This window comes from Sorghum bicolor, chromosome 1, assembly GCF_000003195.3.
Source record: "Sorghum bicolor cultivar BTx623 chromosome 1, Sorghum_bicolor_NCBIv3, whole genome shotgun sequence".
Taxonomy (NCBI): Eukaryota; Viridiplantae; Streptophyta; class Magnoliopsida; order Poales; family Poaceae; genus Sorghum; species Sorghum bicolor.
Genome location: NC_012870.2, coordinates 10,844,622 through 10,859,144, shown reverse-complemented (window position 1 = coordinate 10,859,144; position 14,523 = coordinate 10,844,622). Strand labels below are relative to the sequence as shown.

At 39.9% G+C, this 14,523-nt stretch overlaps 1 protein-coding gene and 1 long non-coding RNA gene across 4 annotated transcripts in view; one reads left to right on the top strand and one right to left on the bottom strand.

The window, feature by feature from the left end:
- LOC110436179 lies at positions 4,938-8,990 on the bottom strand. Its single transcript, XR_002453913.1, has 3 exons — positions 8,901-8,990; positions 5,259-5,521; positions 4,938-5,154 (listed from the first exon to the last, which is right to left on the bottom strand). It is a non-coding gene; the product is annotated as an uncharacterized LOC110436179 (long non-coding RNA).
- The window catches only part of LOC8056717 (protein SABRE), a 26,906-nt gene continuing 18,697 nt past the window's right edge, over positions 6,315-14,523 (top strand). The window contains exons 1-9 of one of the 3 annotated variants that reach the window (XM_021462537.1): positions 6,315-6,743; positions 7,780-7,891; positions 8,369-8,629; positions 9,300-9,565; positions 9,834-10,056; positions 10,732-10,905; positions 11,013-11,090; positions 11,168-11,419; positions 12,119-14,200. In XM_021462537.1, coding sequence (XP_021318212.1) covers positions 6,673-6,743; positions 7,780-7,891; positions 8,369-8,629; positions 9,300-9,565; positions 9,834-10,056; positions 10,732-10,905; positions 11,013-11,090; positions 11,168-11,419; positions 12,119-14,200 — 3,519 coding nt within the window. In that variant the 5' untranslated portion in view covers positions 6,315-6,672. The remainder of the gene's footprint in view (positions 6,744-7,779; positions 7,892-8,368; positions 8,630-9,299; positions 9,566-9,833; positions 10,057-10,731; positions 10,906-11,012; positions 11,091-11,167; positions 11,420-12,118; positions 14,201-14,523) is intronic. The other 2 variants (XM_021462529.1, XM_021462533.1) reach the window with 2 other exon arrangements.

Sequence of the window (14,523 nt, the reverse complement as noted above, 5' to 3'; positions counted from 1 at the left end):
AGGAGGACCCCCACGGTGGAGGCGAAACCCTAGATGGGCTCAGCGGGCTTGTCCATAGATTTTTTTCTTCTTATTCTTTTTTTTTAAAAAAAAATTAATTAACCAAGGCGGTCAGACAACCACCTTGGAAAATAGTCTATTTACGGTGACCCTCGCTCCGTCCCGGTTAATCATTTTTGCCCGTCTAATGTAGTAGTGTTTTTTTATGTGACAACATTAGATACCTTTATGCATACTGGAGTAACTCTTGGGCTCTTGGTCTTTGGGTATCATGTGTTCTGCGACGACGTCTGCTTTTTAAATCGAAGGGAGTGGATAATAGCACTGAGACAAAAACGGTAAACTAGAGCATGGCTACCCTTGATGTCAACTTGGTTGATGTGCAATCCGAGACGCCGACAGTGGCCACCAGGACTTTCCCTTGGATAAAACCTGAGGATCGCCATCAGAAAAGAAGACCTCCTCTGTCAGTCTGTTCCCAACAGGCAACAGTGCCATCAGCCCATCACCCAAACTACCAAGATTTGAAATTTTTTGATCAAAGTGATAAAAATTTTTGTGGTTAGAACACGCGAAAAATTTTAGGTGTTTAGTATGATAAATTTTTTTCTGACACAACTTGGGCTGCATGTATTTGCAGTTGTCATTGGTGGGCTTCCATGAGAGTGCGTGCACAGTTGCAACTCAAAAATTTTGCCCCAAAATTTTTTGGCCCTGTTTAGTTCCCAGGCCCCAATTCCACAAAATTTTTTCTCTTTAGATCAAAAAATTTCAAATCTAAACAGGCCCTAACCATATCACGAATAAACAAATGTTGCCCTCGCGCACACGATTAGAAGAAGCCTCTAAACAAGGGCACGCGTGCATGCAGATCGTGGGATTAGTTTAAGCGGCACATGAACAAACCAGCGCTTGAGATGGCGACTAAGGCCTTGTTTAGTTAAAAAAAAACTTTTCAAGATTCCCTGTCGCATCGAATTTTACGGCACATACATAAATCATTAAATATAGGTAAAAATAAAAACTAATTACACATTTTAACTGTAAATCGTGAGATGAATATTTTAAGTCTAGTTACTCTATGATTAGACAATTACTCTATGATTGAACAATATTTGTAAAATAAAAACGAAAGTGCTACAGTTCCGAAAACCAAAAGAATTTCGGAACTATACAAGACCTAAAAAAAATTCTGAAAGTCTCTGTGCAGGACACGCACGCAAGAAATGACATGGTTTTCTGGGAAATCAAGCGAAGATACTCTTGGAGATACCTAAAACAAACTTAAAATTTTCGATAGAGACAATGGCGGCCTGACTCGGATATCCCCACTCCGGGCAGCAGGAAGCTTTTTGCTTGTCGTTCCCTTTGGACTTTAGGTAACAGGGATACACCCAAAAACCCAAAACTTTACAAGATTCTCCATCACATTGAATTTCGCGGCACATGCATGGAATATTAAATATAGATAAAAAAAGATAACTAATTGCACAGTTTACCTGTAAATCACGAGACGAATCTTTTAAGCCTAGTTGATCTATGATTGGATAATGTTTGTCAAATAAAAACGAAAGTGCTACAGTATCAAAATCCAAAAAGTTTTTGGATCTAAACAAGGCCTAAGTAGAACACTAGGGTCTTGTTTAGTTCACCCAAAAACTCAAAACTTTTCAAGATTCTGCGTCACATCGAATCTTGCGGCACATGTATGGAGTATTAAATATAGATGAAAATAAAAACTAATTACACAGTTTGTCTGTAAATCGTGAGACGAATCTTTTAAACCTAGTTACTTTATGATTGGACAATGTTTGTCAAATAAAAACGAAAATGGTACAGTGTCGTTTTCTCAAAAAAAAATTGGAACTAAACAAGGCCTAGGTCCCAACGCGGGATTTTTTTTTTCACATATCTTGTATTTTCTATGTAATAAATTTGTATAAAATTCTTGCGTGCCGAAATGCCATAAGGTAATCAAAACCTAACGCTGTAAATGAGAAGATATCAAGCAGTAGCACTGGTTTGGCAAGTTCCAGACTTGGTTGAAAGAGAGAAATTTTTATGTTTAGTTGAGGAGATAGGAACAAATGTGTGATGGACGGAGCTTATCACATGTTTAGCCTACCTCATCCAATGGGACCAGCCTCTCATTTGTAGGTTTCATATATTAACCACCCTATAATATTTTAATATAAAAAGTACTTGTTACTCAACTAATTAACATTTTGCCATACTGTCTTCGCTCTGTGTGCTCATTGGCGCCTTGCCACGTGCCGCGCCATCCTTGGCTTCGCGCTGGCACCGAAGCTGCCTTACCTCATCGTGCCAGAGCCGACCCACCTCTCTGCGTCGGAACCACTCTATGTTGTCGCACCATCCTCATACCTTCGCAGCTCTTGAATATCAATCAACCATGCCCCCTCTTGTCGGAGCCACAAACCAGAGCGTCCAACACTAGAGCCGTCACAACACAAAGGTGTGCCCGCGTGCCATAGGTTGTGCTTGGTCCAGCCATGCTCTACAATCACGGCCCGACATACCTTACATACTTAGAGGCCACGATCCGAAGTGGTACGGAGCATAAAAAAGTTAGGCTGAGCCAACACGACACGGTCCAAATCCCATCTTTATTCCTTGGTCAATGAAACTCGTGGATCATAAAGGCCACAACCCCTCCCAAACTACACATTGCTAATGAAGGTAGAGTGAGCTCAGCTTTAGAAGGAACTTGGATCTCATTAGGTCATGTGGATAAACGAGAAAGAATCAAAGAACACACATACGCGCCAGGTTTGGGCAGGGATGAAGCTTCGCCCATTGAAGTTGGGCCCAGTGTCTTGCACACGTCCAAAAGAAATAGCCATCGTGAACTCCTAAGTCCTTAGAGCATCTCCAACAGTTTGGTGTTTTTTCTTTGCTATTTGTTGTAGTTTGCCAACTCCCAAAATGAATTGGGGAGGAGAAAAACAAGACATCTCCAAGAGTTTTGCAAAATTGACTTTGCATTTACCAAATTTTGGACCCAACTTGACTTGTCACGAAATTTTTGTGCGAGGGAGTAGTGCGGGATTCGCGGCGATCGTGTTTGCCAAGTGCTCTACCGGTTTGCATATATGCACGGTTTGACCAGGTAAATGGCAACTTGCCCAAAATACCAATCCAAGATGCAAAACTGTTGGATACGTGTTTTCGAGATTTTTGACAAAAAACAAGAATGCCAAACACAAATACCTAACTATTGGAGATGCTCTTCATCTCTTTGGATAGGACAGTGTGGATTTCGTGTGATAGAGTCATGGTTGACTTTACTCTAGATGCCTTCCAATTCATCCAATGATTGATGAGCCTTTCATCACTTTCTGTGCCTAGCTCAGATGCAAAATGGCAGCCCAATTAAGGCCCACTTCCTAGAAAGAGGTACATGTGATTTTTTTCTACGTAGCTTATCTTTAAAAACGATAACTTTTACATATGACATCGTTTAAAAATATTTTATATACCTTGAGGAGATCTATAACTTTATAGTGTTTTTCACTTGGAGCCATTTTCGGTGCCTAAAAACTTATACAATGTTCAGATCATTATTTCAAGATCTAAACATATATCGATTTTCTAACTTTGATCGGTTTTTCGGTGCCAAAACGGCTTCAAATGAAAAAGACAAAGACATCAAGTATAAAATTATAAATTTCCTTGAGACGTAAATTTTATATAAACTTTATCTCTATCTGAGCTCATACGTAAAAGTTATGATTTTTTAAGATAAGCTACTCAATAAAAAAGAAGAAAAATTCCACTTGTCCCTCTTGTTCGTGAACTATGCCTTAATAGTGCTACCGTTTGTATTTAGCCGATGCTAAAAAAGTGAAAGGCTTATCACCCGTTAGATCATAATTGAATAGCATCTAGGTGGGATAAAGTCAACCATGTTTTTATCACGTGAATTCAAAGCATCCACGCCGCTTTTAGGACGTCTCCAATCGAGCTAACGATTTCATTAGTTGACCTGGAGATGAGAGTGAATAAATAAGCTGCTAAAACAGAATAAATTCCACATGTCCCTTTTATTCATGAACTGGCCTTAGTTGTGTTGTCATTTGCATTTAGCTGATGCTAAGTGAAAGAGCTATATTATTTTTGTAAAATAGTAAGACTGTTGTGGATCTCTTTTTTTTAAGAAGTTTTCTATTTTACAAAATGGCTAAACAATAGAATTTAGCTATTAATTTTTGCCAGGTTTTTGAAGTTGCTCTAAGAGCAAGGTCAATAATAGAGCCAAGTGCTTGGCTATAAGCCAAATAATTAGAGCCAAGTTATAAAATAAGTTGTCTCCTACTTGTCTCTAAAACACATTCTCTTTCTTCTTTCTTCTCACAACATTTGTTTTTTGGGCCCACTACTACCTATGCATCCGTGCCCAGCTTGGTGCTTAACTAAGAGCCAAGCTATCATCTCTCTCCTCTCTTCTCTCCTCCACATCAGCATTAGCTTGGCTATAAGGGCACTCACAGTGCAGACTCTATCATAGAGTCTAAAGTTATTAATTACCTCGAACAATGTAGACTTAGAGTCTAAATAAGACTTGGAGTCTTATTTTTTCTACCACTTTCTTCAATAAATATGCTGCCACATCAGCAAAATACCATAAATAATATGTAATTAAGTGTCTTGGGTTCTGTGATTAGAGTCTTGTATTGTGAGTGCCCTAAGCCTATTATTGTACCTGCTCTAACGTTGCATCAGAATTAAATGACATCTGAGTGGGGTCGTGTCAACCACAACTTTATCACGGAAAGTCCAAGAATCCACGCCGCTCTTAGGAGTCTCCAATGAAGTTGATGACTTCATTAGATGAGCTGGAGATGAGAAGTGAATAGAAAAATAAAAAGTAAAGAGTCGCGACATACAAATATAGAAAGACGTCTTTCTATAGCTGAGTTGGAGGTGAGCGTGAGATTAGCGAGTATAGAAATGCTAGCAAGTTTATACTTGTAGGCCTCGTTCATTTAGTGGGGATTGAGGGTTGGAATTAATCTAAATGATGTTCATTTGACTGCAGTTGTTTGAACTAGATGTGCTCCTAACTTCGAGCCTGGAGAGCCAGGAAACTCCTGAAGTCCTGACTCCTGGGAATACACTTGGGGAAGCATCTTCCTGCCAAAAAAGGCCTATAATCATCTCCAAGGACATGCTAATGCCTCACCAGTTTTCAAATGGATTTGGAAAGGAGGAAACCTTAGAAAACATAAATTCTTTACCTGTTGCTAGTTAGAGACCGCCTGAGCACCAGAAACCTTCTTAAAAGGAAAAGGATGCACCTGGACAGCTATTCATGTGCCCTCTGCACTCTTTCGCCAGAAGAAACATGCTTGCATCTGTTCTTTACTTGTACCTTTAGCCAAGCCTGCTGGAATCTCTTGCAAATAGACTGGGACCTTGATCTCCCTCCTCAAGAAATGTTGATAAAGGCAAGACTGAATTTTGGAAGCCACATCTTTAGAGAAATTTTCATCACAGCTGCCTGGACGATATGGAAAGTCAGAAATGGTGTCATTTTTGACAATAAAGCAGCTTCCCTTACTGAATGGAAAATCCTAATGAAGGAAGAACTAGGTTTGGTTTGTTTAAAAGCCAAACAGAGGATTGCTGACCCACTTAAACTTTGGTGCGAGAATAGACTCTAGCTACTCTTGTTATGTTGTTTTACTTTGGCCTTGAGGGCTTGTGTATTCTTTTATTCTTTGTCCATATATCAATAAAAGAAAAAAATAGGTAGGGGACTTCCCTGCCGATTGCGTCAAAAAAAATTATGATAGATTGATAAACCATGATACGAAGTACTGTTAGTTGAATGACTGACAAATTTAGCTGATAATCTTAAATGAATAGGCTACTATTTTATCCGGAATTGTTTCATACCTCTAAACCTTAGTATTTTCATCAAGGACGCCCTTAGAATTATGCCCATTCTCTATGCTAGCCATAATTTTTACGGTCTCCGATACCTCTAGGACTAAAAAACTAGACTTTGAAATCCTATGATGCTCTTGCTAGTGGCAAAGTTAGAGCAAACGAGAGGAGGTGCACTTATAAACATTTTTCATAGGGTATATATATAGTGAAATTTTGGATTTAATAACTGTTCGGTGATTTACATGTAGCTTCGCCCCTGGCTCTCGCAGTGTCGCGCCCTGATCTAGCGTTCTAAGCCTCCACCATTTGTCAAACGTTCTACACACAGCAACATTTTGCGTCCTTTTTTCTCTCGTACCGAGAGTCTGAAACCATTCCTGCTTTGGCTGAGAGAAATTGCTCCAGAGCCTGGACCGTTGCCGTCTTCGGAAGTCACGAAAGGCGAAAAGCCCAAGAAGGCCTCCGCTTCTATACTCTAGTGCTGTCCCTTGCTAGGAGTTGCTACCTCTCGCGCTCAGTTGCTCTGACTTGTGAAAAGTCTCGTGTCCTGATACAAGGCAACAAGCACAGCGGCATCTCGTCTCGTCTCCCCACGCGAGATCGCCCGCCGCCGCCGTCTCCTTAACGCACAGGGATTCCCTAGCGGGTCGCGGGCCGAGCGCCCCCGCGAAGCTAGGGTTCGAGGGAGGCCATGCCGGCGCCGTCGCAGGCACGGATCCGGGCGGCGTGACGCGGATCCGCCGGACGCGGGCAGGGCCGATGGCGTCCTCCCCGGTCAAGTTCTTCTCGGTGTTCCTGGCCGTCTCCGTCGTCGGATGGGTCGTCTTCACGTAAGCCCCCTCTGACCCTCTCGCTCCGCCTCTGCGCCAGCGCTGCAGCGCAGTAGGACTGTAGGATCTCTCGCGGAGGCCGGTTTTGGGACGCGCGGGGTGGTGGGACTGCTGGGGACGTAGGGGGAATCCGGCATTCCGCGGTGAGGGACGGGTTGCGTACTACTGCCGCTGCTTGTCGGTGATGGGATTCTGTGTGGTAGTGAATTGCGGTTTTTGGTGATGCCCATTGGCGCTTGGACACTGCAGTGGCTCTTCTTCAAGTTAGAGGCGCATTAAATGTTTCTGTGATAAAAAAAAAACGATTCAAGTTAGAGGCGTAAATGTTCATGATATGATTACTGAGCTTTTTAATGGCAAGCTTAAGCATTGAGGCGGGCTGGTGGCCCGTGCGATGTTCATTTGACTGGTTGCTTTGGAGGATGTATTGTGAAATCAAGACATTGGATTCACTCTATATTTTGGAGCTTCCAATTGTGGTGGGTTGAATGGTATAGTGAAAGTTCTATTTTGAGCCGCTCGATTTCAAAGTTCTTTTAGACCAGCTTAATTAATTTTGACCACGATAGTAGCAATTTGTTCTGATGTGTTCTGCCCTCCATATTCTTGCTCTTTGGTGCAGAACTGGATCATGTTATGTTATATTTGAGCATGGATTCTTGGTCACTTTGTTAAAATCGTTGTTTCCACGTAGAGATTGACATACCTTAGTTTCTCTTCTTATACGCTGCATGTTATTGTTATGTCCAAGATTCAGCAAGCTGTCAAATTCATTCTATTATGATGCCACATTGTGGGTAAATCTGGAAACCTTTTTTTGTGTAGTGCATGGATTATTTGTGTTGGTTACTTGGTCGGAGTTTATTTTTCTGCCACTTTGTGAGGGAAAGAACATTTGATTGGTCATTACTCAATCATTAACCTCATTTTAATCCTTCGATATTTCAATCTAGCACATTAGTATTAACCTCTGCAGGAAGTAATCATTCAAAGGTACGACTATGCTACATTGATATGTGTGGTTCATTCTTTGCAGATTTGCTTCAAGATTGCTAGCTTGGTTCTTGAGCCGTGTATTCTCAGCTTCTGTCGGATTTCGAGTTGCTGGTTTCAACTGCTTGAGGGATGTAACAATAAAGTTCTGTAAGGTTTGTCTTTCATCTCATGCTGTGAGGTTCTAGAGCTATAGGAAGTTAATGGTTGTCCATGCTTGTTTTTTTCAATTTATTTTAGTAACATTTTGGTTTGGTGCCTTTTGCATCTTACAGTTGTCAAGCAACTAATACTGCTATGTAGAGCCAAAAACAGATGGCTTGCACTTCTTGATATAATTGGGAAGCATCTTAATATTACCTTGACATTTAGTACACTATCTTGCAGCTATATATATATTTTCTTTGTTAAAGTATTGTTTTATAATGGAGGTGTTGTTTTCCATGTTTCTTATTTTTCTGCTTTCAGAGTAAATAAGGAGAATCTGACCATAATATTTCTTTCTGTTATGAAATATTGATGTTCTTAAGACTCTCTGTGTTATGTTGAATAATTATGTGTGTAGTTATATTTCTCCTTCAATTCTATTCCTTTCTTACTAATCCATCTTCTCACATTATCCAACTTCTCAGGGTTCAGTTGAATCTGTTTCGATTGGTGAAATAAAACTAAGTTTCCGCAAGTCTCTAGTCAAACTAAGTTTCGGTGTTATCTCTAAGGACCCAAAGTTGCAATTGCTTATAAATGATCTTGAAATTGTAATTAGATCATCTTCTCAAAATAAAAAGATAAGAAAGTCAGCAAGGCCTCGCTCTACAGGAAAAGGGAAATGGCTGGTCACATCAAGCATGGCAAGACTTTTATCAGTTTCCGTGACAGATCTGATAATCAAGGTAAGAAACTGTCTCAACAATTTCTTATATAAGCTAATATTTTGTTTGCAATTAAAAATCATCTGCACCCAGGTAACTAGACATGGTCAGAAAAGGCAGTATAATGCAAGGCCTTTTTAAGATAGGAGATAGATTGATCCTTTCAATGTGTATGAAGATGAAATTTGTGCTCCATTACATGATTATTAATCTGCCTATCATGGCATCCTTACAAATAATTGCAGTTAATCTTAGTGCCGAATGAATGAGAAAATAAACAGGACTGAATTACCTCATTTTTTTCTCTACATGCTGCAGACACCTGTACTGTTGTGCCCTGTAGACCGATGTAAACTGGAAATATTGTGCAACTCCTGTATGCTATGCCTGTAACCTCAAGCAAATTTACTCAGGATTTATTTGCATGCACTAGCATTCAGTGTCTGTTTAATTTTCACAATTCTGGTGATCTGAGTTGTATATGCAAAATTCTTGTGAAATGCAATAAGGCATCTAGGAGAACACATCACTTACCCTTACAAATGCGACAGTTATGTGTGTGTACAGTTATGTTGAATGCTTGACTGGAAGCACTATACTCTTCAAATTATCTGTTTTCTCGTGTATGGTGATGTCTGGTACATGCTGCTACTTTGATTTTTTCATCTTAACTTTGCAAACAATGGTGTAGGTACCAAAAGGTGCTGTTGACATCAAAGAACTAACGGTGGATACATTTAAAATTGCTGGACCTAATCATATTCTTGGTGTCAAGTTGCATCTTTTACCTTTGAATATACACTTTGGAGATTTGGGATTGACTACTGATCCGATGGGCAGTTGTAGTCTGCTTGATGCTTTCCAGTCTGATCAAGCTTCTGTATCTAACTCAGAGAAAAGCTTGGCCCCATTTGCTTGTGAAGATTTGTTGGTTACTTGTAACTTCGGCCATGAAAAGTGAGTTCCTCTTCTGCCTTGGCAACTGATAGTCTGATATATTCAGGTGAAGGTTGTACTATCAACATATAAATCACTTCCACAGTAAAATCATCAAATATGTCTGGGATCTTACATAGTATTCTTGAAATACCTTCTATTTGCAGTATCGCGGTTCTGTGAAAATTAGAGCTTACATACGCAACACAGAGTGCATACCAATGCTATAACAATTTGATGTTCCTATAGTATTACCTATTTTTGCATGAATTTATTTATTTTTTATCAGGGAGAAAGGTATTAAAATCATTAACCTGGAATTCAAATGTGGGTATGCTATTGCCAACATTGATGAAAGGATGTTTCACAAGAAGCACATGATTCCAGAATATAACACTGTCTCTTTGAACACTGGAGATTCTATCAGAGATAATTCAGCAATCAAACAAACATCAAAAAGCAAATCCATTCTACCGCTGTTAAAGAAACAAATGCTCGTATTTCCGGATAAGGTTAGTGTACCCAAAATTGACTTGGATTTATCTATTTATCTGTGTGAAAAATGTTATGTTTTTTAGTCTGCGAATACTATTTTTTTTCATGTTAGCACTGTAACCACTTTGCCGATGTCATTTGAGTGCCACCTTGATAAGTCAATTCACATTCATAATATTCTCAATTCTTGTCATTAGGTAGTATCGAGTCTCCTAAAGGTTGAATTTTATTGAGATGTGATTAACATGAGTGAAATGCCTTCCGGTGAAATAAAATCTCAGTGAATTCCCCCCCTCCCAAGTCAATTGTTTTGCTTTAGTTAGGGAGGTACTTGCAACTTGAATTGACTTATATGGTGGTAGTTTTGTTTTTGTGCGACTTTAAAAGTTTGAGAGTGTCATAAACCTGGTTCTGAAGTTGATGTTACATTTTCAAACCCAGCAATAGTTTTTTGTGTGTGGGTGTTAATAAGACTTATTCCTTCATAACATGTTATTATGTTTAATTGTTTATAGATACATTGTCATAAAGAAATATGATCAAACTTTATATCTTGAAATGTTCTTTTGATGTCCAAAATGGCATGTTTGGTGACCATTGTCATGTCTTTGTACCCACTCGTGTTCTCTTTCTTCTCTGCTCTTGCTGAAAGCTGAAAAATATAGCTAAATATTGCGATTGTTCTTTGGAAGGTTAGCTTCAGTGTGCCGAAGCTTGATGTGAAGTTCAGACACCTGCAGGAAGGACTTAGTGTTGACAACAACATTACAGGGATCCAGTTTACTTGTGCAAAATCCCTACCACAGGACGATTTTGAAGAAGCGACACCACACTTCGATGTTCAAATTGATCTAAGCGAAATTCATGTAGTCCCTCTCTCTCTCTCTCTCTCTCCCACCCCTCCCCCTCCCCCTAGTACTCTTGTACTTAACAGTAGCTGTTAATCAATAAAATTTTACTTTGTTCCTTTCAGTTAATTAGAGAAGGTTCTAGCTCTCTGTTGGAAGTTCTGAAAGTTTTCGCAATAGCTTCTTTGGATGTCCCTGTTGACGTAAGTATCATGCACTTTAGTTGGTTTATTATAATTTGTCATCAACTTTCAGAGCCTTAAAATATATCTTCTTTTAGCCATTTCTTCCGATCAGAGCTGAGATTGATGCCAAGCTTGGCGGTACCCAATGCAATGTTATGTTAAGCAGACTGATGCCATGGATGCGGCTTCATTCTTTGAGAACCAAAGGAATGAAGCTTTCTAAAACAAACTCCAATCAAGAAGTTTCTCAAAAAAGGGAGATCAAGCCAATTTTGTGGACTTGCACGGTTGCTGCCCCGGAAATGACTGTCTTGCTTTACAGTCTTAATGGATTGGTATTGTACCATGTAAGTTCCTATGGTAATAAGAATAAGGCCTATTATGTTTATGAACTTTTTTGTCCTGTGGGATTTGGCATGTTACATGTATAGTTGTCTTACTAAAATGACTTGTGCTGGTAACAAACAGCATTTTTGTGTTGAAGCATTGCGTGCTGCAGATATTTTGCAAAAATTGGGGGGGGGGGGGGGCTTCCTGCTGAATGCCATTGTCTGTGCTGTGTGTCAATTTGTGTTCTTGGGTGTGAGCCTTGCCCCTTGGGGGCATTGTAAGGACAGGTCCTTTCTTTTCTATCTCTAATACAAAGCTGCACAGCTCTTGTGCGCGTTTGATTAAAAAAAATGCCTACTTCTGGTTGGTGTTTGTAGATGCTGAGCATAGTTCACTTTAAACACAAGTGCTGGTCATGCACCATTGGAAAATAATGGAGAAGTTTGTTGAGGTGTGACTATGCTGGCTAGTGTGGGTATTGTGGTTTGGCTCTCATTATGGGTTTTCTTTCTTTTCTCTTTTACCTTCATATGTTGGAGTACTATTTATTGTTTGGACAATAGAATGCGCTTATTCCTCTAAGCTAGCATTTGCATTGGTAATCTAGCCATTATTTGTTAGTGATGTGATCTAGAGTTTATAAATGCACTGCTAAGTGTAAGCATCATCCTTTGACTTGTGTTTTGAACTTTTGATATGTTCCTTTTTAAATGCAGGCTTGTTCCCAGTCATCACATTTTTTTGCAAATAATATTGCAAGCAAGGGGATTCAGATACACACAGAACTTGGTGAATTGCTGGTGCACATGGAGGAAGAATATAGAAAGTTCTTAAAGGAAAACATATTTGGTGTGGATACTTACTCTGGTTCCCTAATGCATATCACAAAGATGAGCCTTGACTGGGGATATAGGGAAAGTGATGTCCAAGATATGGTTGAAACTAGTAGGCATGCACTTGTTTTTTCCATTGATATAAGTGATATAGAAGTGAAATTTGGCTTCAGGCATTTGGAATCACTTGTGCTTAATTTGATGTCGTTTAGGACTCTATTTAAGAGTCTTCAGTCATCTGGCGGAAGTGCTAAAGAAAAGAATTTGGAGCGTAGAGGGGAAAAGAAAATGAAAGGTGTGAAAAAATTAAAATTAAGCCTACAAAAACTTTCTATTACGTACTGTGGTGATGCAAACATAGTAAATATGCCAATTGCTGATCCAAAGCGCGTGAACTATGGCTCTCAAGGTGGTCAAGTAATTGTTAGTGTTTCTGCTGATGGCACACCACGTAGGGCAAGTATAACATCAGTTTTACCAGGCTGCCACTTGCGGTTCTCTGCATCTTTGGTACTATCTCATCTCTCTATGTGTATAGACAAGGAGAGAAAGACAACAGAAGCGAAATTGGAACGGGTGAAGGCAATCTATGAGGAATTACCTGAGGATCGCTCTGGTGTCAGAGTAACTTTACTAGACATGCAGAATGCTAAAATTGTTCGCCGATCCAGTGGCCATACGGAAGTTGCTGTTTGTTCCCTCTTTAGTGCTTCAGATATTTATCTGAGATGGGAACCTGATGCTCATTTAGCACTATATGAGACATTCATCCGCTTTAAGCATTTCCTACATCATGAGTCCCAAAAATCTGAAAAGAAGACCAATACTGAAGTTGCCAGTATCAAAGCAAATGAACATGGCAACATGACTGCCGGTTCAGTTAAACCTCAGAAATCTGACATAAAAGGGTCAGTTTTTGCCATTGATGTGGATGTGTTAAGGGTATCTGCTGAACTTGCTGATGGTGTTGAAGCGAACATGCATGTACAATCAATCTTTACCGAAAATGCCAAGATAGGTGTACTGTCTGAAGGTCTCTCTCTTACTCTTAATGGTGCTAGAGTTTTAAAGAGCACCCGCATACAAATATCCTGTATACCTTTCAGCACTGGGAGTTTGCTTGATGCAAAGGTTGAGCCATCATCTAAAAGAGACTGGGTTGTTCAAGGGCTAGATGTCCATATTTGCATGCCTTACAGGTTGCCATTGCGTGCCATAGAGGATGCTGTTGAAGATATGATTCGTGCCCTTAAGCTTATCTCCTCTGCCAAAAGAAGTATAATATGTCCTGATGGAAAAGAAAAATCTAGAAAGGTTAATTCTGGGGGATCCAAATTTGGATCCGTGAAGTTTGTATTGCGTAAACTGACAGCAGATATAGAGGAAGAGCCCATCCAAGGTTGGCTCGATGAACATTACCATTTGATGAGGAGCAAAATCTGTGAGCTAGGTGTTAGGTTGAATTATCTTGAGGAAGCTATATCAGCAAGTGTAGATCCGAGCAATCGCAGCTCTGAGAGAAAAGTTCTCTACAATGGTGTTGAAGTTGACATTCATGACACTGCAGCTCTTCAAAGGTTGCAGGAAGAAATCCATAAGCAAGCATTTCGATCATATTATGTGGCTTGTCAGAACATGGTACATGCAGAAGGCTCAGGAGCATGCTCAGAAGGTTTTCAAGCTGGGTTCAGACAAAGCTCGCGAAGAGCTTCTCTTCTTTCATTTTCTGCATCCGATCTGGATGTTACTTTGACCAGGATAGACGGTGGAGAGGTAGAAATGGTTGAATTTATAAAGGGGCTTGACTCTGTCTGTCAGGAGCAAAACATACCATTCTCTCGGTTGTATGGTAGTGATGTTTCTGTCGTTGCTGGGTCCTTGGTTGTACAGTTAAGAGACTATACTTCTCCTCTGTTTTCCTCACTCAGTGGGAAATGTCAAGGCCGTATTGTGTTTGCCCAGCAGGTCAGTTCTATTGCACTCTTTCCTTTGTGTTAGAACTAATGTTTTTGTTTAAGGATTTTTATTACACTGAGAAGGCTATGAATATGCGCTTTCAGAAACTCAAAACTGTTCTTAGTTTTTGCCACCCTCCTGTAATTTGTGCCAGCTTACCACTGTCTTAAGTTATATATATACACTTTCTAGAAAACTCAACTATTTTTAGTTTTTGCCACCCTCCTGTAATTTGTGCCAGCTTCGCACTGCCTTAAGTTATATACTTTCTAGATGCATAACTTGGTTTGATCTTCCGCACATTAGTTTTGCCTCAATTTGACATGACTGCA